We start from the raw sequence: 20,331 nt of genomic DNA, 5'->3' as shown, positions 1-20,331 counted from the left end.
ACATGCATGGAAAATCATTTTAAAAGTTATTTAAATAATTGCCTGTACACTTAATGGCGTGTATTTTATCTGTACTGCACTGTGTTACGTCACAACCTCAACTTTGTCAATTTGGCATCTAAAAGTTTAGACCCATTTGTAATAAACACACGACAGACACGGCAGGCGTCATCAATCTTTAATGATAATTAGACTGTATAATATGGCTATTAATGGAGGATTTCCCCCTGAGTGAACATTGCCAAAACTTGTTTGCGTCTCCTTCAAAAAAAAAAGAAAAAAATAATGCATGAAAGCAGAGATATTGCCATAACAGACACAATCATCAAACTAAAGATGAAATATTAAAAGTCGAGGTGAGACTATTTTTCCAATCGTTGAGCAATCTCAGGGCTCTGGTTGGTTCACTGTCACCTCAGTGCGAGCTGTATTTTTTTTTTTTATGCAATGTTCAGAGTCTGCCACTATCGCAATCCATGACTTTTTGTGTCATTTACTTGTCACCGATATTTGCGGGTGAACGCAACACAAATAATAATCAAACATGAATCGTAAGAACTTCAAAATACCTTCCGTGTTTCAAGACTTCCAAATGCATTCGGTTGACTTCTATCTCGAATGAGTTCTTCAGGTTTTAAATGACAACCTTCAGACTCACGAATGAATAATTTCATAATTCGCGTTTTATTCCAAATAACTCAGTGAGCACCTCGAGGAAGGGGGCGGGACCTCTTCAAAGCTTCTGCGTGAAATTCTCAGGGAAGACACCTTTGGATGAAATATCTTTGGTACGTATCCAGACGGATTCCTGCACGCCCATGAGCCAGCCGTCGTCCTACGAAAACACACACGCAAACAAATATTAGAGCAGCCACACATGCAACAGCGTGTGAAGCGATTCCGGAGGGACAACACTGACTTGCTCGTCTGGGTTGTCGAAGGCCAAAACGAGCACGACGTCTCCAACAGTCAGCTCCAGCTCGTCCCCGTCAGTGGCCGCATATTCGTGGACGGCTTTGACCTGAAGCACAACGTTTGAGTCGGTACAAAAAGTCACATGACTCGTCGCCAGTGAGACGACTCACCTTGTAGACGAAGCCAGGAGGGAGTTTGTAGTCTGCGCTGTTGGATTCAGAACCCTGCTGGGCAAAAAAAAAAAAAAAAGTTGTGTGCATTATTCGAGAAGAATATAAAAAGGGATTTTAAAGGGGAAGTCAACCCAAACATTTTCTTTACAATAATTGTATAAATAAAATTTATTCTAGGCAGCCCCACTAGTCTAAACTTAATATTCTGAGTTTAAGAAAACAGTTGAGTTGTGATTGGTTGTTACCTAAGCCCCGAGACTTCCCATTTGAGCACCCCCCGCAAAAAAAAAAAAATCTGACAGATAAAAAAATTTTTTTTTAAAAATGACATTTAGCAAAAGTCTACACGAATTTGACTCTGAGCCTTAAAAGTTAACTGCAAAGTCGTGATTTGGCATTCTTCAAATGATCATATTTGGGTATTTTTTGGGGGGGGAATCAATTTTTTTTTTCAAATGCTCACAAGAAGGCGTCACAGAACTACTTTAGTCTAAATGAAACTTCTGAACTCACTTGATAGTAGGTTCTTGGCATAAAAAAATGCCACAAGATGGTGGCAAAGCACTACTTTTGTCTAAATGAAGCTCACCAACTCACTTTCCGAACACCAGGATGCTGCAAACAATCCTTTTATCACTTTGGCCTCGTCACAAAAACAACGAAAAGATGAATGCCGAACAGTATATATGTGGGGGAATACTGTATGGGACTTCGGATCCTTGAATTCCAGGCGGAATTTATTTTAGGAGCCCACTTAGAGGTGACCCCTGTTTCAAGAGGTCCTACCTGCACTTGTTCATCATGGGCGCTGCCCTCCTGACCCACATCACAGGACCAAGCGGGCTCAGTGTACAACTCATCACGATTCGCCCCCCAGTGGGGCTGTGTGTCACACTGGGAACCTCCATCATTATAGTCCCACCCGGCTTCAACCTGCTCTTGGGGCTGCTCCTTGTTCTGAGCAACAGCCTGGTCATGCTACAGGGTCAAAGGTCGCGGGTTCGGAAGCAATAGACGCGAGGTGTTTAGTGGGTGAGTGGGCGGAGTTGCGATGGGTGTCAACATGCAGAAGAGGAGAAAGCAAAATGTGAGTAAAAAGCTTGCGTCGCTTTAAAATCCAAAAGAAGGGAGGCCGTTCTTACCCACGGGTCCCAAGATGGCGCCTTCATGCAGCAGTAAAGACAAATACAGTAGTTTAATGAGATTAAAAAGCTGCAACATACAAGTCATATTTATAGGTAATAGAACTGTCACAATTGGCCACCTGCTGTACCACCACCGGCCTGTTGGTGGCGCAAGTTGTGGTCAGTCAGACTCCTCAGCGGAAACAACGAAGAAGCGCACACGTCAATATTAGCAATTGGCATAAATGAGTTAAATTCCCTCTTGTTTCATAATCTAACATGTTATGTAAAGTTATTAGAAGATGCTAGATTAACACGTGATTGAATTCTCCACCGACCAGTATGAGGGCAGGTGAATTTTAAAATTATATAATCATTTTTTTTTTGGACAACTATTTGTGTGAGAGTACTTTTGCCACCACTGCAGCTTGCTTTTCATTTCACCAGCGCACACCACACCCACCTGGAGCTCACCCTAACCTTAACCCACCTGGGGGAGTGGACATGTGACGGGCTGGAAAACATCGAAATCCAGCAGGTTGACCCATGCCGAGGGCTCACACGGCTTTATGCACACACGCACACACGCACGAGGGGTTATGGTGGGACACTAAACAACTGGCGCACCACGAGGGTACGGTCCAACCAGCAGCTGACCTGTGCCGTTCCGGACTCTGTGTTAATGTCAGAGGCGTCGACATCAAGCGTTTCATCGTGCTGCGGAGGCCGGCTGGGCAGCGGGCTGGGCCTCTTCCAAACACGTGCACATGCAGAAGCACAAACGTCAGAGTACAGTAGGACCTTGACTGAATTTGTTCCGTGACCAAGCTTGTCACTCATTTGACTGCTACATCAAATTAATGTTCTGCTATTAAACTCAATTGAGATGCCTGTAATCCATTACAGACCCATTTTTTGGGTTGCGAGTTTTTCATTAAAAAATAAACACTGTATTGTATAAAAATATGCAGTGAATGTTTTGTGAAGTGATATTCCTGCATGGGACAAGCTAGAAGTCAAAATAACAATTACCGTGCGCTTGTTATGCTATTCATGCTTATTGAAGCTGTCTCTTTTTGTTTTCATATATTCCTGATAATTTACGAACTACGTTCCACTCTAACACATTTTTCATCCATATTAAAGCATTAAAGTCGAGAACTTGTGCCTCCTTGGAACGCTACTAGTGATTTTTTTTATGAAATCATCGCTAGCTCCCAAGCTGCTAACAAATCCCCTACGAAAACAAACATTCAGACTTGACTGACACCAAAGAACCAAACTCATGGCGGACTCTTGCTCGACATCTATTCAAATGCGGCGGATTCCGAGAGTACTACGAAACTAACAATCCTATCTCAAATTTTGGCTTGCGACAATCTCCCTGCCCAGATCTTCCCCGTGACTGCTCATAATTATTGATTTATTTATTTTTTTTTTTTTTAAATAACCTCGACGTTGGAGCACTCGTTAGACAAGGTAACACTATACATGCATAACTTCTAAACTAGGTGTTAAGAGAAAAATGATGAGATGCGGCATCATGAGGTCAAAGTACAATGAAAGATTTTGTTTTTTGTTGTTACCGTGGGTGGCGAGCTGGCCGCCTGGCTGTGGTTGGCTTCCTCACTGCAAGACGCCAAGACAGATCGAGAGAAGCGACAGAAAAGCGACAAAAATGTCATTACATGTCACAAATGACCATGTTGCGGTTGACAAAGAAAACAGTCACAACTCATCCGGTAGCTGCAGTAAGAATCATTTATGGTGAGGATAAAGGATATACGCATGGTTGAGTATTGCGCAATTATTCGTGTACTTATGTTGTTGCCCGAGCGACATCAATAATATTCTTTAGCCCGTCTACAGCATTTTAGCATTAGGTGTTAGCATTAACGCATTCAATCCATAAGACGTATATATACATTTTCAAAATTGTAGTCCCCGCCTCCCAAAGACGTATTTATACGTCTTTGCCTTTTGCGTGTTTTTAAATCTCTAGAACACAATATTCCTAGGCCTTGCAAAATCAGTCAAAAGCCCAAAAAAAGAGCGCTGTGATTGAGGCGTTTCCTCTTGCGAAAACGGCTTGGATTAAATGAGTTAAGCAAGCAGACTTTTGTTTCAGGCATGCAGTTATTTTAAATACACATGTAATTCTATTTGTTTTGTTTTTAGTTAGACATTAAACTTCAACCGAGACACCCATGGTTGCCACGCCCAAACTTGGGAAAGAAAATGGAGTGAGAATTTTCAGGAAAAGCATGCAGCAGCCATGCAGCAGGTTACCTCTTGGCCGTGTCTCCTGGCTTGGCTGCTGCGCCATCTTTTCTACAGTCGGGTGTGAGGGACATTACTCTCGGGCTCGACATGTTACCGTGATCACCTCACCAAAAAAATAAATAAAAATAAATAAATAAAAAAAATCAGATGGACTTACTTCAGATGCCTCTGCTCTTCAAGTTTGGTCATGATGTCATTCAGGTTTTGACTCAGCTGAGGATGAGGAAGGAGAAGGATGAAGAAGCGCCGAACAACTCATTGGACGGGGAAGTTAGAAAAGTTCACAGAGAGACTCACCTTGCTCATCTCTTTGTGGAACTTCTCTTGATGACCCGCCAGACTCTGGAATGTGTTCACATAGACGCCAACACGGCTAACACACACAAACAACGCAAATCAGTGAGGTTGAAAGGCGCACATTGACCGACAATTGACGCAATTTATGAAATATTCCAAGTACAAGCCAACAATTAGTTGATATTTTTGTTTTTACTTTCAGCTTGTCTCAATGAATCGGAATAACACTTTATAAAACCAATTTATCCATTTGACATTCCTTTACTATTGTGCAATCCGCTGCTATTTTTTGGTATATTTTTGGGGGGCTGGAATGGATTAACGGCATTTCAGTTCATTTAAATCGTAAACATTGAGTTGCAAAACAAGTAAAGAAAACCCACACATATTCAAGTTTCTGCTTTGACAATTTCCTCTATTCAGTTTTTTTTAACTCTCCTCCATTACTTGCTCAAAAACCTACTTGCTGTATTTATTAATTTGGCGCCATCTGGTGCCATGTTAGTATCAGGGAGGGTATGTTGAAGTGAGTTGAAAAGTTCCAGTAAGACAAAGTATTTTTTATCGCAACTGGTTTCTTTTCATACTACCCATCAAAAGCCGAGATTCAACTTGAAGTGAGTTACAAATTATAAACTCACCTGTCCCACAGCACTGGCAGCTGGTCTTGTAATTCCACGTTCAGCTCTTCGAAAATCTTTTGAGAGCGACCCAGCTCTTCCTCGGCCTGCATGAATACGCACACACAAACACACGCGCAGACAATGAACCACCACTCAAACTCAATATGATCTTGTGATGCATAAATCTCCATGCATATAATAAAAAAAATAAAAAAATGCATGCAAAAATGTCCCTTCCGAAACTTGCACATCAACTCTCAGATTTGATGATATAGCACATTTCACAATAAGAGCACATCTGGTGAAATATCTTCAACACGTTTGGATTCAGGGTCGCTCATCACCTGGTTGTAGGAGAGGTTAGTCTGAGCCACCTGGTGGGCTGAGAGCAAACCCTGAGCCCAGCTCGGCGCCGCCATCTCCAACAGGGCCGCAGGCTGGCCGCGCACACCATGCAGACAAAGCGGAGGAGGGGGGGGGGGGGTAGTTGGGGGGTGACGAGCAGGAGGAAGCAGAAGTGAAGAAGGAACAAGACAAAAAGCCAACAAAAAGTAAATCGTTTCCAAACAAAAGCAATCGTGTTAGTGCGGTAAACAAGTAACAAGGCAACATTTAATGCAAGGGTGCCCAACATGCGGCCCGGGGGCCTAAACGGGCCAGCGAAGGAGTTCAAGCTGGCCCGAGGATGAATTTGGAAGTGAAACGGTACTATTTTAGATTAAGCCTCATAATTAATCATTTAGGACTGCCTGTGAGGCCGTAAATGTGAAAAGACTCAGTACTGGCTTATGATTGGATGAAAACACAAAGGGGTGGGACAAGGTATGGAAGCGGAGCGTTTAGCAGACACTATGACTGAATGATGATTGACAATAGAAAGATCAGATGGTCTGTAACGATTTACAAAAGGATAATATATTCAATATAAATATAGATTGTTTTTGGTGCAAGAGGCAGGGTGCGTTCTGCGTTGGTCACCAGCCAATCGCAGGACACATCTAGACAAATATGTTTCTAGTACAAACACGACATGCTACCACAGTTACCTTGGCGATCTTGGCCTCATCCTTTTTCTTGCCCTTCTGTAAGGAGGCAAAGTGATGCCTGGCGCTGTCAAAGTCCACCATCTTACGGTCTCGCTTTGCAATGCGAGCCTGTAGGGGGCGCAGGAGAGTGGAGTGAGCAGGTCCTCGTTATCCAGTGGACTCGCTATGCCCGACAATATTGTTGTATGTCAGCTTTCTTGCTGCATTTTAACTCGGGCGGGACCGTTAATCAAATTAAAATTAATGCAATTTTTAAATGACAGAGAATGCAATTTGGGAAAAATGAAAAACCTCAGAATTGGACATTTCTTTGATAGAATTATGTAGAGTTGTTGCCATGTACAGTTAAAAGACTACAAGTCAAAGTGTTTAAGAAGTTAATAATTCTATTTGAAGTACATAAACTGTTTTTCATATTAATTCTGGGCTCATTTGCCTTTATTTTATAATAAGTAGAACCTAAAAGACCAACATTTTTACATTATGGCAATTAACCTAACATTGTTTGTTGTAATACTGTTTAATCTATTGCTTGTGTTTGTTAAAGAAACTATGGGATCGGAAAAAAAAAATCACATTATATCTCTGAAGAGGAAAAAAAATAAAAAAAATTATATAATAAAATTATTTTATTTTTCAAAATTATTCAGCCCAAATTTTATGCATGTGGCTCCAATACTGAACAATATTCATGTCAACTTAAAAATTAGTAAAATACATTAAAAATGATCGCAGTGCTGTTGGGTGTGGACCGATGAAGAACAAATCAACAATATAGCGGCGGTTGACTGTGAACCAATATTGTCACCTTGAGATCAGGGAACTGAACCAGGTATGAATCAATGGAGAGCATTGCGTTGTCTGTGATGTTCTGATGGAAGTCCAACCACAGAGTGTCTGTGTCCTACAACACACACACGCACAAGCACGTCGATTTATTGTAATGCAAATTACACAATAATCTGTCTGCTCATTTAAACTTCGACAAACAAATACCTGTCGTAGTTTCCTAGTGATTCATCTGGACCTAAAATTCTACTTCCTACATTCTTAACCGAGCTACATTTTACCTCCAAGTTATTGTCCATCTCCTTCTCTATCATCTCCTTCAGCAGGAAGGACACACGCATGCAGTTCAGAGCAAAGAAAGTGACAACAGAGCCAAATAAAAGTGAGGAGAAAAAGGCCGAGAGTTTCAGTTCAGGAGAAGAAAGGTGGCCGGGATCAAAGGTCAGGATCTCACCTCCACCATGGCGTCCATCTCCTCTTTGCCGAACCACTCGGGCTCGTACATGTCGGCCAGGCAGTCCTGCAGCCTCCGTGACGCCTCGTGCAAAGCTAAAATGTTAGAGAATTAAAAAATAAATGAATTAATAAACTTTACGTACATAATGCTAAAATGACAGAAATGTTGGCAAATACCTGAAGAAAGATTGAAGTAATTGATATTAAGCCAGTGAAGTCAAAATACAACGGCTAACATGAAGGCCAAGCTAACATGCTAGCTAACTTCGCTATTAGCTAACATTAGCTGCATTTCTTTAGTTACTTAACACGAAAATAAACTTAATTTTTCAAAAAGTAAAGTTATAATCAATAAACACTCATTTTAAAAAATACTTTGGTACAAATAAGAAAATAGCATTTGAAACTTAAGTACATACAGCAAACGTCAAACAATCGTGTTTAAGGTGACGATTTCTTACTCTTCACTGCAGTCATGTACGCTTTCAGATCCTTCTGCAACTTGGTGCCTTCTCCCTGAGGTCACAAAGGTCAAAGTATGACACGCTCCCATTAGAAACATTAAGAGGACATGGAAGTGCTAATGAAAAATTGCTGTATGACGTCAGTGAAGACGCGCGTGAAAATGACCATCTGCTTGTTGAAATTGGCCACCATCTCCTCAAAGACGACATCTCTCGTTTCGTCCGCTTTGCCAAGTTTCTGCAAAACCTAAAAAGCACGAGGACATGTTTCACAATGTCCGGGAAGTGACCAATGAGCTTTGAAATTGCTTTGCTTGTGTGCACAATCTCATAGCGGTCAAAGCAAAATGACAAAACGAAATTTCTTAATTCTTCACAATTGTAAATGTAGCGCTTTACTTCGGTATGTTCCCTTCTTGGATTATGAAAGTGTTAGGCACGGCTTTTTATTTCATGAAATGGTGGATTGTATGATAAACAATGACTTTTCTGCCATATTGTTTTTTTTGAAAGAACTGTGAGGGAGACATCCTAACCCATATTTGTTTCAACTTCAACAACTTAAATACAGATCATTCTGTATTTTTGCCACTTGTTGTTGTAAGTGTCATGTGCTCCAAACCTGCCTGATGCCTTTTCATCACCTTTGACCTTAAGATAAACCCAGATGTAGTTGGTGTGAGTGTCACCAGGTGACTAATGTAGTCAGATGACCAGTCCCGGCAAGCCACAATTGGCATGCCGAAAGGGACTTCCCCCACAGCCTGCAACACACTCTCATATTTCGTCCTCTTCCGCCACCGCGGGGTTGACCTTGGTAATGCAAGGGAGCACATCAGGCAACATCCATCCATTTTCTCTCGTGCTTCTTCTCGCTTAGGTCACGGGTCAGCGAGAGTCAATAGGTGGGGTGCACCCTGGATTGGTCGCCAGTCGGCCTCAAGGCTCCCAAAAAGTTTATGATTTGGGGAAATTTCCAAAAATGCTTTATAATCTTCACAGGTGGACATAATTTCGCCTTTTGTAAAGTTTGGAATGCACATTCGCGAACAAGGAGCTGAATGCCAAAATTCAAAGCAGGTGTTTGATGATGACGATGATGATGAACGGATGGACCAAGAAATGTCCGGGTGCAATTAAAATTGGTATTTCAACAGTTGTTTTCAGAATTTGACACCGCGAGACCAAAGCGCCACTTAATTGATCAACATTACGAGGCTTCAAACAGGGAGTGGCCAATGACTGTCATCAGCAGGTTACAACAGAGATGCAGAGAGAGACTGGGCGAGAAACGGAAAGGCGTCCTTGGAAATTCTAAAAAATAAAAATAAAAAAATAACACCTGTTGTGATTTTTTTCTTCCTTATTAGTGAAAACTACTGAAACAAAAGTTTACGGGTCATATTAAGTTTATTTTTTAGTCCACTAGCTCAAACATTTTATGAGAAGCATCCACACTCACAATAACACATACTGCACAAACAATTTAGAGTCTAAATTCAAGCCAACGTGCATCTTTTTTTTTTTTTTTTATATATATGAGTGAAAGCCAGAGTCTCCACAGAAAAGCTACACAAGCAAAGAGAGAACATACAAACTCCACAAAGGAAGGTCAAGATTGAGAGTCGAACCCCTGTGCTGCCCCAATCTCATATCAAAACTATTCAAAATGTGCAAGTTCAATGCCTCACGCATGATCGCAATGTGCCGGTGTTCAATTTCGGAAGCCAAAAATACACGCAGATACTTTGTGGCTATGAGCGAAATGGGGAAGCAGGGGTTGGGGGGGGCTATTCATAGACATGCAGACCTCCTCAACCCCCTCTGGCACCGAAGCAAACTGGGAGTCCTGCGAGGAAAGAGGGACAGGTGGGCACACCAAGCAGGGTGTTAGATTCACGTCTCATCCCAGAGAGGCCGGACGCTAACAGACCAAAGACTTCATGCTTTTCTTTTGCTGCTTCACTTGCGAACATGCAGGCAGAGCGATGAGCAATGAGGGCTTTTGTGACTGCAAGGCGACCCCAGTCAACAGACAGCTGCAGCTCACACCCAACGCCCCCAAACATGACAGCTGCCCCCCCCCCACACGGAGGATGAAACTTTGACCTTCATCATTAGTACCAAAAAGCTAATTTTTCTCATCTCAATAAACATGAATCACTTACTTAGCATTCAGAAATGTCTTAAAGTTGAACCTACACACTTGTCATTTATACACTTAACTAAATCCAATTGGAATGTGTTCCTGGGGTCCCTGCCTGTTTGTGACACAGCACAAATTGGAAATACTGACCGACCTGATAATGGTCATCCCTTTCCTGACCCAGTGTGTGTGCACGTGCAAGGTGATTAGAAGTTAAAAGATCAACAGGTGTTAAGTTTACACTAAGCAATTAGGACGGAAAAGTAGCTTTACACTGAGTATGTGGAATATGTTTTTGTGCATTTCTTTTGTGGATAAATTGAGTTTTTATCTAGTAGCTCTCTATCTATTAGCTGGCTAGCTAGCTAGCTTTAGCTACATCTCGCAAGTTAGCTAGCATTTACCGATCTGCTTTGATTTCTACATTTTAAGGCTTCTTCTGCTGAGCAAAAAGTTGTTTGTATGATTTATAGATAGGGTTTATTGTAGTCTAATTTGCGCTCTATGAACACTACAAACTTAACTTTTTTACTTTGAAATTTCCCAAAATGTATAGTAAATATAGATAATTATATTGTGACTGCATCACAAACGCAATTAAATTTGTCTAAAAAAATTGTAAATCAAAATTTAAATAACTCATCAACAGTCAATCACGACGTTTTACTTCGTTCGCATCCTGGTAGTTGAGTAGTCTCGCTGTCGCCCTCAACTGGTGAGCAGCGACCTTGCAGTCACTGAGTTTTTTTTTTTTTTTTTGCATTAGGCACCCAATAAATTAAAGTGTATATCATGAATGCGTTTTTGCTACAGCCTATGAGTAGAATTATTTGAGACGTGATTAAACAGACGAATCCATTTCAAATGGAATAGTTAAAGTAAAGTGTGGTCTAAAATGACTTTCCAATGAGCAATACATTTAAATGAGGTGCGGAGGATAAATGCTTATTATTATTTTTTTACCCTACCTTTTCCTGCGCTCTACTCAGCCTCTTCTGGACCGTGATGGCCAGTTTCCCGGCGGTGACCCCCTTCCCACTGTTCCCAGTCTCGGCCATGACTCGCTGCTTTCTGGGCTGAGGCGGTACCGACTCAGGAGCGAGTGACAAGTGTCTCCAGTGGATACGAATTGTGCGTAAAAGTCACCGGACGCCGAGTTGGCTCGCTGCTCGTAACTTTAATCCCGTCGGAGCTTCTTAAAGGAGCAGCGCGTAACTTAATCCGGATTTTGTGCGAGTCCACTAGAACAAGCGAGATAAAGTGGACGTGGAACCGAACAGAGACCTTCTACTCTGCTAATTCATGAAGACTTGCACTCTAAATGTGGACCTATTGGGTTTCCTCGTCATCTTGTTCTTAAAGGCGTAGCGCTGCTGGTATTATTAGGCGACACCTGGTGTTTGCGCCCCGTGCTTGATGTTTATTTGTGCACGCGCTTTTTTCCACTCAGTCAATTGGGGTGCACATACACGCACCACCACTAGAGGGCAGTAATCAAACAATGCCTTCTTTTTCACAGATTTATTTCCCCCCAAAATAAATATTTTCTCCCACCACAACTTCTTGTTGACAAGAAAATCTTAAATACATAGAAAATTCTCCTAAAATATATACTTACACGTTGGACGGCATATCACAGGAAACACAGCCATTAAAAGTATGCTTAGAACAAATTTAAATGCAGTACTTGTCTCTCAAATACAGATAACAAATCGGTCAATATTTGCCTTATAGTGAGCACTTCTCCTTTGCCAAAACAATGTGTGCACCTCACAGGTGTGGTGTATCTAAAAGCTGATTAGACAACATGATTATTGCACAGGTGTGCCTTAGGCTGCCCACAATAAAACGTTAATCGAAAACAAGAAGTACCAACGAGGTTCCCGTGGGCAAGGACCGAAGGACCACATGCGGGCTTGTTCTAAAAATAGCTCACTTGTGATGGGACATTGTGATTTTCATGGAATGGTGTCGAAGCGATTTAAAAATGTGTGCACTGGCAAAGGTTTATACAAATGTTAATATTTACCTGTTTCCCAATTATTGTAAGAAAACATTAATACCATCTGTGTTGCAACATTTCAGTAAGAGTTCACGAGCCTACAGTCCATCTTTCTAATTTATTAAAATGTCTTCTTTCGCATTTCCCATGAGGCCTAGCAGCGACCCAAAGATCCATCACATGGTTCTGTTGGCTCATCTTTTTCCCAGTTTTTGTCCTCACCCGTAGGCTGCGCTCACGCCCAATGGGTGGAGGTGCCCCGAGTCCAGCAGCATCCCCCCCAGCCAGTGTAAAATCTCAGCGTACCAGTGGACCCCATCACCACGGTAACCACTGCTGCCAGTCCAGCTGTGCATCAGCCTGAGTGGCGAGAAGGCCCAGTGAGCCAAAGAATGCCCTTCCACCACCGCATAGCAGGATGCCACCACCCCATCCACCACGAGGGTCCCCTGCGCCGTCAGAGGAGCGAACGCCCCCCTCCTCTCCATCACCGTGACCCTCGTGATGCGAGAAAGAGTTCCCGATGTGCCAGCGGCCACCAGCACGCATTGGCCCGGCCGGGCATTGCAAGCGTACGCCGTCCTCAGGGAGCCGGTGGTGGGCGGCGCCCCCTCTGAGCAGTTGCCCTGAGACACAAACAGCAAGTGGGCGGCGGTCAGAGAGAAGCGCGCCCCGTTTTTGGTCTCCAGGGTGTAGAAGAGCTTGCGTGTCGCCGGGTCACGGTCCAGGAAGGTCAAGACTTGGCTATACAGCAGTTTGGTGCCGGACAAGGTCAGGACGGGCTCGCCGGGGCGCAGGTCACGGATGAACTTCTGGAGGCCGTTTTCCACAGTGACCAAGGCGTCGCCCGGAAAACAACCTCCAGACTTGGCTGCCATTGAGTGGTCTGAAAGGCAACAAGGGACAAATATTGCAATTAAGTCAAGTTAGTGTTTAGATGTATTGACATTTTTCTCAGCACAATTCACACTGCAGAATTGGATCAGCACAGATTGTGTAAACGAGGCAAATAACTGGAAATTTTTAATTTAACCCTCCGGATCTATCCTGGCTATTTGTGTCCACCTCAATTACTCTTGGGGGACGTTTCTTTGATTTTCACATTGCCAATTTCAGTTCTTTGTATACATCAATAACATAAAATTTACAAAGTTGGCTTTATCGTGGCCAATGTATGACCCGTCGGTCACATATCACCCGCTCTGTTTTTCAGACCGGCCCAACCAACCATTTACAGTTTGGAATATTTGTTGTTTTTATTTTCGATTGATTGAATTTTGATTTTAAAAAGTGATACACATCCCTGACTCTGGAGAAGAAATGCATTTTAATTGAAGAAGCGGAAACGCCCTCTGCTGGCCGCACACGATACATATAATAATGTGAATTTAAAAAAATTTATATAAATACATAAGAATGGCGGTCATCCGGGGTGCATTTGAAGAGTTAAAACAAAAAAAATGTATGGATATTTTATTTCAATGAAAGCTTCTAATATTCGTTATAAAATTCTAGTAAAGTCGAAAGACAAAAAATATATATTTTACATGTAAGTGACTGGTAAAATCCCGCAAGGCTTGAACTTAAACAAAATACAAAATTCTCCTTTTGTTTGATTTGAAAAGATTCCCTCGCCAAACAAAGATTTAAAGCAGGACTTTAAACTAAATGTGGTGCCACAATTAGCACAATGAAAGAAGCCAGACAACATCACGGATGACACTCGGTCTGGTCCTCTTACAACAAATTTTCTGCATTGTTCCGTCACATGATTTCTTTGTGGGTCTCAAGTTGAGGAAAAAAAAAAAATACCAACTTGATTGGTTGCCCTTGTAATCAGGTCAAGGAGTGCACTCTCGCAACCCGATCTGGGAAGGAAGGAGAGAAAAATGGAGGAAAATAGGGAAAGAAAAGAAGAATCTCAGTTACTACTCAGCGTATCAAGACTGTCTGTCGTGTACTTGGCATTTAAGGGGCGTGTCTGCGTTTCTTTTTTAGACTTTCAGCATGCTTGCACCACACGCACACGCACACGCACACACGCCAGCTAGGTTAGCATAGCAGCAGCAGGGTCGTCATGAAGAGGCTAGCACGATGACGAAAGGGAGAGAGGCAAGAGATGAACGTGTAGAGTCATTAGTGAGACGAGTCGATGAAACAGGGACAGGACAGGACAGGACAGGATAGGACAGAGGAAGCAGCGGTCCAGCTCGTCTTGTGTTGTCTGACTTTCAAGGTTGCACATGTTTTAGTCACTGGGCTTGAAGCGACATAACATTCGTCGTGTTCGGAAAGGAACGAGCTTGATAGCTACGCCGAGGTATCTGCAACTTGCTTCACTGTTCTGATTTTTAGCAGCTGAGGATTTCATTCCTAACCTGCGTTACCGGGTGTTCATGGTTCAGCACCAAGCAGCATCAAAAATATTTTGCACAACCATGATGACCACCAAAATTCACTAATATATAAACAAACAAACAAACAATCAGATAAATAAAGAGAGAAACAAAGAACAAAAAAAGAAAAGAAAAGGAAAGAAAAAAAAGCAAAGAAAGAAAAAAATAAAGGCAAAAGGAAAAAGAAATTTTAAAAAATTAAAAACAAAGAAAGAATGAGAGAAAAAGTATGAAAAAAAGAAATAAAGAAAAAAGATAGAAAAAAGAAACAAAGAAAGTAAAGAAGAAAAAAAAAAAAAAAAGAAAGAAAGAAAAATGGAAAGGAAAAAAAAAAGAAAGAAAGAGTGGAGAGAGAGTCCAAGTCACGTGACTCGAGCCCCCACCTCTGGTAAATTCTCCAGATAATTATTAATGTAGTTCAGTTAACAAAGCCATCAAGTGATTTGGACCACAGAAAGCAAATTTTCTTTTAATTGTGAAAGCACCCTAAGCTCACAATGTGCATCCACAAAGCTACAAGTGGCGACCCAAAACTCACCTGACTTGACACTGCAGTGGATGTGAGCCTTGGACTCGTAGTAGACCCAATCGAAGCCCGCCTCCACCGCCAGCCGAGCCAGCATGGCGTACTTGTTCCTATCTCGGTCCGAGGTGGTGATGTCCACCGCCCGCCCCTCGTAGTGGAGCGACTCCTCCGAGTGGTGGCCGTCCTCGTCCCAGCCCTCGGTGACCCGCAGCCTCACCCCGGGCCAAAGGTTCATCACCGAGATGGCCAGAGAGTTCAGCTTGTCCTTGCAGCGCTGCGCGCACGCACACACACACACACACACACACTTATGTTATCACATACGCACATCAAATTAATGGAAAGCCACTTTTGAAATCAGCTGCCACTAAGTAATTTTTTGCTCAAAAATTCTTCAATTTGATTTAAAAGGGGAGGATTGGTCACAAATAAATTGTAATATCTCATATCTCAATGTTGTTAAAAGTGAAGAAAATGTGCTGGAAATAGGAAGTTGACGCACATGATATGCCATTCGCAGGCCACATAAAATGAGACTCCGGGCCAGATCTGGCCCCCGGGCCTTGAGTTTGACACCTGTGATCTATGTGGGTGATTTGAATATACACCATATAAAACTGTATTAGTTAGATTTTTAGTTTGGCAGCAAACTTCCACTGGAAGGGAAATTGAATATCTTGAAGCTTCTTTTTTTTAAAGCATTGTTCACTACCTGTCAAAATGTTGCGTGATGTGAAATGAGTTGAGTTCACTGCCAACATGTAGAGCTTGTCAACTTTTTGCAAAGCAAACAAATGTCCGACCATGAAAAATTCACGTCATTGATATGATTTTGAGAAATAATTCCGACTGATTGTTAAAATGACGTAAAAAGTGCTTTCAAGATTTTTGTCTTACTACAGATGACTTCACTTTTGGTTCTGAATATGAAGATGTAATTCTGCTGCTCAGTGCAGTGGCGGATATTTTCAAATGGGACCCAGGGCCATGGACCACCCCGCCAATCCTAAATATCCGAAACAACTGTATTTCCTTTTCATCTTTAACAGAAAGCTATAAGAAAACCTATTTTCAAAATAAAAGTAATCCATGAGTTTTTCTTTTTGATCAATTCAAAATGAAGAATGTCAAAGTGGCCTTTTGTTTCTCTCTGTATGGCCCTCTGGGAAATTATTTTGGCCACCCTTGACATACGTGCTGCGTGTCGGATTGGACGGTTCTTGGCTCACCAGTCCAGAGTTACATACATTAGCTCTGAAAAAAAAAAAAGTTGACTGTTGGGCTTGATTGGTGCCCAATAAAGTCAGGACGTTGCCGAGTGACGCTTTATGATTGACGTTTTTGTGGCTGGGGTGCGAACTTGGGCTGTCTGGTTAAACAAACACAAGGTGAGAGGGCCCATTGACTTGCCCCCACCAACCCCTCCCACCACTTCTTTCCCCTCTCGTAACACCGCTAATAAAGTTGTCGTCTGAACTGTTCGTCTGGCCCGGCCGGTGCCTGCGGACACCTTGACCCGATTGTTCATGCCAAGAGCAACAAGGTCCATTTCCTCGAAGGTGAGACGCCATTGGTTTACAGACAGGAAGTCAATTAACTGTTTAAGCAGGAAAAACTCAAATTTAGCTTGTTTAACTCAGGCTGACCTTAAAACACAAATGACTTTGACAGGGGTGTCCAAACTACAGCCCAGGGGCTATTTGCAGTCCGCTGTCCATTTTTTAGCAGCCCGTGGCATCTGCTAAAATTAATGGTCTGTGTCACTTGCCTGAATTGTACAACTCACTTTTTTCAGTGCAAAGGGATGTTGTACAAATTCAAGGACAGCACAAAATTGCCGAACAGCAAACCAACATAAAGTGCAATAATAGTTTTATGCATTTTTTTCAGGAACTTGACAACGCCCCCAAAAGGTTAATATAGTACTGCAATTTCTTTCAAGTGCCACTAGATGGCACAAACAACTACTTTTTTCCGATGCAGCTGTTGTAAAAGTAGTTTAGAACTAAACCGTTTTTTCGGTGAATATTGGAGGAAATCTGCAAATGTGCAAATTATTAAATGTTGAATCGCAAATATATTACCAAATAATCTAAATGCAGCTACAGAATATAAATGCAATATATAATTACTCATAGCTTTATTTTAAAGTTAAAGTGAAGAATGTCAATGGGGGGAGGGGATATATTTTTTTTCTGCACTTGGAAAAAAAAGATTAGCCGTTGAGCCATCCCTGGATTAAGATGATCAATAGGTTTTCTTGCAACCTGGACAAATACATTTTGATTACAGTGCACACTGCGTTTCATTTAGAACAGATATTGCCTGTCTGCATGTTGACAGAAAAAAAAAACCCTTCGGATGGGGGTTACGGTTAGGTTAGCGGCACCTCAAGACTGTGAAGAGTGAAAAGTGGGATAAAAACCAATAGTACACGGCGGTTGTGATAAGAATAGCACGCGCCGGTGGCCACAGTCGCCTTTTCACAGGTCCTGTGCATTCGAACATTGGTGTTTTCTCTGCGCGGTTAGACTTCATAAATTAGACGCTCAATTTAGCACACATGCACAGCGGTTAGTGCCCCAAACCGCTGGCTGCACAAACATCGCACGCGCAGGTTGACAATCTTTGCGCACCTTCTGCGGATGATCAATGCGTCAACGATGACTCGCGCTCAAAGTCAAATGTGTTGACACTTTCTTCTCGGCGATAACATGAATGTGACCGCAGTAAAGTTACACGTTTGTGTCGCCACTTCGCGCCACAAAAGTGATTAAGTGTGCTTCTGGAACAGGAGCTTCTGTATGCGCAGCAGCGCGCAGGAAAAGCGAATAAAAAAAAAAAAAGTCAAGAGGTGAAAAATTCACTTTCATTACGGCTTCAAAGAGCGCACGTGCGCTCGCTATTTCGGCCCGCGCGCGCTGAAAAAACAAGCTGAAAGTAACACGGAATAGGCAAAGACAAACAGTCAGACTGTGTGCTGCGCATTGGAGCTCATAAATTACGCGAACGCGCTTTAAAATAATGTACAGCCTTAAAATCATTTTGTGGAATTGAAAGCATAATTGCACTGTTTTTAGATTATATATATATATATATATATATATATATTCAACAAAGCAGGGCGAAATGCAGGTAATATTGCTTATATATTTCTTGCAGTTTGCACGGTCCACATGTTTATCGGAGAGTGGAAAAGGCGTTAATATAAATACTACATTTATAGTAAATTGGGAGCGACGGAAGTAAACTATGAGCTGGCCTGTGTTTCTTACGCGGCAGAAAAAGAGGTTTTGTGAACATGTGATGAATCGCACACAGCTGAAACGAACATTAAAAAAAAATACAATTACTGCAAACAGTTTGGGGGGAGAAACTCCGTCGACCGTGCACTGCTTATGGCAGCAAAGACACAACAAACGCGAGATCCCAGCCTTGAGTCAACAAGGAATGCCGAGAAGGAAAAAAAAAGATAAGCGCATCCACGCGTCTCAAGACCGGTCAAAGTGCACCACGAAAGTTCCTTGCAGCTTGGACGCTGCCATACTTAAGTCAGCATGCGTGTCTCTCACTCACCTGCGTCATCATGCGGTCTGCACCTGTGTTCTCCTCATCCTTGAAGATGATGTCGGGGTTGTAGTTGGGGGTGAGCTCCCTGAAGCGCTCCGAGTTGCGGGTTATTTTGCCTTCGTATCTCCCGCTGGCTCCTAACGTCTTCTCGGCCACGTTGGGGCTGAACTGCTTGTAGGCGAGCGGTGCCAACTTCCGCGGCGAGCGCCTCTTGCCGTAGCCTCGCCCCGGCCCGCAGCCCACGCAACCCGGCGTCAGCAGCAAGGCGCACCCGGCGAGACACGCGAGCAGCCTGGGGAGAAGCATTCCAGCCCGGGCCGATGTCCTCCGCCCTCCACCACCCCCGGGCAGGTGGTCAGAGGGTCAAATGCTGCAGCCGCTCACTCCAACTGGGACCTTCAAAGCGGTGGTACGAGATCAAGACGCCCCCCCGAGTCTTCCTTAGTCGCCATTCCACGCGCGTAAAAAAAGGTGCGCGCCAGAGACGAGGTGCAAAGAAGGAACCTGCCAGCGCGCTGCCGACAATCGAATGCCTCGAAGGCACTTGGAGGCAGGGGCATAAATAGGCGAGGTGAGTTTGTCTTGGCAGACGCCTTCAAAGCTGTCTCGCATGCAGTGAGTCACGGAGGCGCGCGGCGGTCAAAGGATGTCCCCGCAGCTCAATGTTGCCCTGTGGGTGTGCGTGGAAGTCCGCAACAAGGTGCCCACCCCCCACCTCTTCCCATGTCGGGGTCACCGGCGTGCACATCAGAGCGTTTGTCAGGGGGCTGCAGGTGAGGAACGTCCTCACTCCTCACACTAAGGACGTAACAAGAGAGAGAATCTGAGAGACCCCCCCACTTCCCACACACTCATTCACACACTTCTTTTCTTGTGAAATTGTCCACCTGACACCTCTGAGCTATGCCTCTGCATATTTCTGAAACATGGAACTGACATTTGCCTTCATGCCTTAAGACTCCACCCCACAGCCAGCATCTCTTCCAGAGGGCAAATACGCAAGAAGGGGGCAAATTCCCCATACAAACGCCAATGATTAACATGCCATTACAAACCATTTCACGTAACATTTTTTTTTAACTGTTCACACATAACGAGCATACCAGAAAACCCCGTGCCCAAAAGTTGCAGGAAACGTCTGTAGACATACTTAAAAAATTATATCATATTCCATCACTTATCAACGTTTGGACAAGGGAGCAATTTGATTTAGTGACAGCAAAGAGCAAATAAATGAGCAACTTTGACTTTAAGAAAATGCTCTGTGCTGATCATGGCCAAAAAAAAAACATTTGAATTAAAGAAGTGGAAGCAAAGTAACTGGAATTTGACAGGTCAAACAAATGGAAACGGATATTTTTCATCATATTGGGAAGTATAAAGGCAAAATAAATAAATAAATAAAAAATATAACTTTCAAATTCTTAAAAAAAATTCAGACTGAGTAGGGTCTTCAGGTAAATTTCCTCCCAAACCATTTTTCTGCATCTAATTCAGCAAATAAAAGATTTATCTCACATC

General features: G+C 42.8%; 2 protein-coding genes across 18 annotated transcripts; both read right to left on the bottom strand.

Annotated features, from left to right (window-relative positions):
- Positions 1 to 163: 163 nt before the first annotated feature.
- On the bottom strand, positions 164 to 11,701 carry bin1b (bridging integrator 1b). 17 transcript variants are annotated; one of them, XM_088291497.1, is made up of 20 exons: positions 11,285 to 11,701; positions 8,337 to 8,417; positions 8,168 to 8,222; positions 7,705 to 7,799; positions 7,532 to 7,567; positions 7,270 to 7,365; positions 6,462 to 6,569; positions 5,760 to 5,852; positions 5,434 to 5,519; positions 4,793 to 4,868; positions 4,653 to 4,708; positions 4,502 to 4,543; positions 3,799 to 3,841; positions 2,870 to 2,962; positions 2,703 to 2,777; positions 2,231 to 2,251; positions 1,875 to 2,066; positions 1,086 to 1,142; positions 920 to 1,021; positions 164 to 835 (listed from the first exon to the last, which is right to left on the bottom strand). In XM_088291497.1, the coding sequence occupies exons 1-20, from the start codon at positions 11,372 to 11,374 to the stop codon at positions 734 to 736; spliced, it is 1,599 nt and encodes a 532-aa protein (XP_088147623.1). In that variant the 5' UTR covers positions 11,375 to 11,701; the 3' UTR covers positions 164 to 733. The 17 variants fall into 17 exon arrangements, with proteins under 17 accessions (XP_088147623.1, XP_088147625.1, XP_088147628.1 ...); XM_088291499.1 differs by having other exon boundaries at positions 1,086 to 1,139; XM_088291502.1 differs by lacking the exon at positions 2,703 to 2,777.
- Positions 11,702 to 11,860: 159 nt separating this feature from the next.
- On the bottom strand, positions 11,861 to 19,497 carry LOC148339512 (indian hedgehog B protein-like). The gene is made up of 3 exons (XM_088291247.1): positions 18,817 to 19,497; positions 15,253 to 15,514; positions 11,861 to 13,204 (listed from the first exon to the last, which is right to left on the bottom strand). Exons 1-3 carry the CDS (start codon positions 19,114 to 19,116, stop codon positions 12,537 to 12,539), a joined length of 1,230 nt encoding a protein of 409 aa, XP_088147373.1. The 5' UTR covers positions 19,117 to 19,497; the 3' UTR covers positions 11,861 to 12,536.
- Between the last annotated feature and the right edge of the window lie 834 nt (positions 19,498 to 20,331).

The sequence above is a fragment of the Idiotropiscis lumnitzeri genome, chromosome 3 (assembly GCF_059441095.1).
Source record: "Idiotropiscis lumnitzeri isolate Australia: NSW breed Sydney's pygmy pipehorse chromosome 3, RoL_Ilum_1.0, whole genome shotgun sequence".
In the NCBI taxonomy this organism is placed as follows: domain Eukaryota; kingdom Metazoa; phylum Chordata; class Actinopteri; order Syngnathiformes; family Syngnathidae; genus Idiotropiscis; species Idiotropiscis lumnitzeri.
This window is presented reverse-complemented; position numbering and strand designations above follow the sequence as displayed.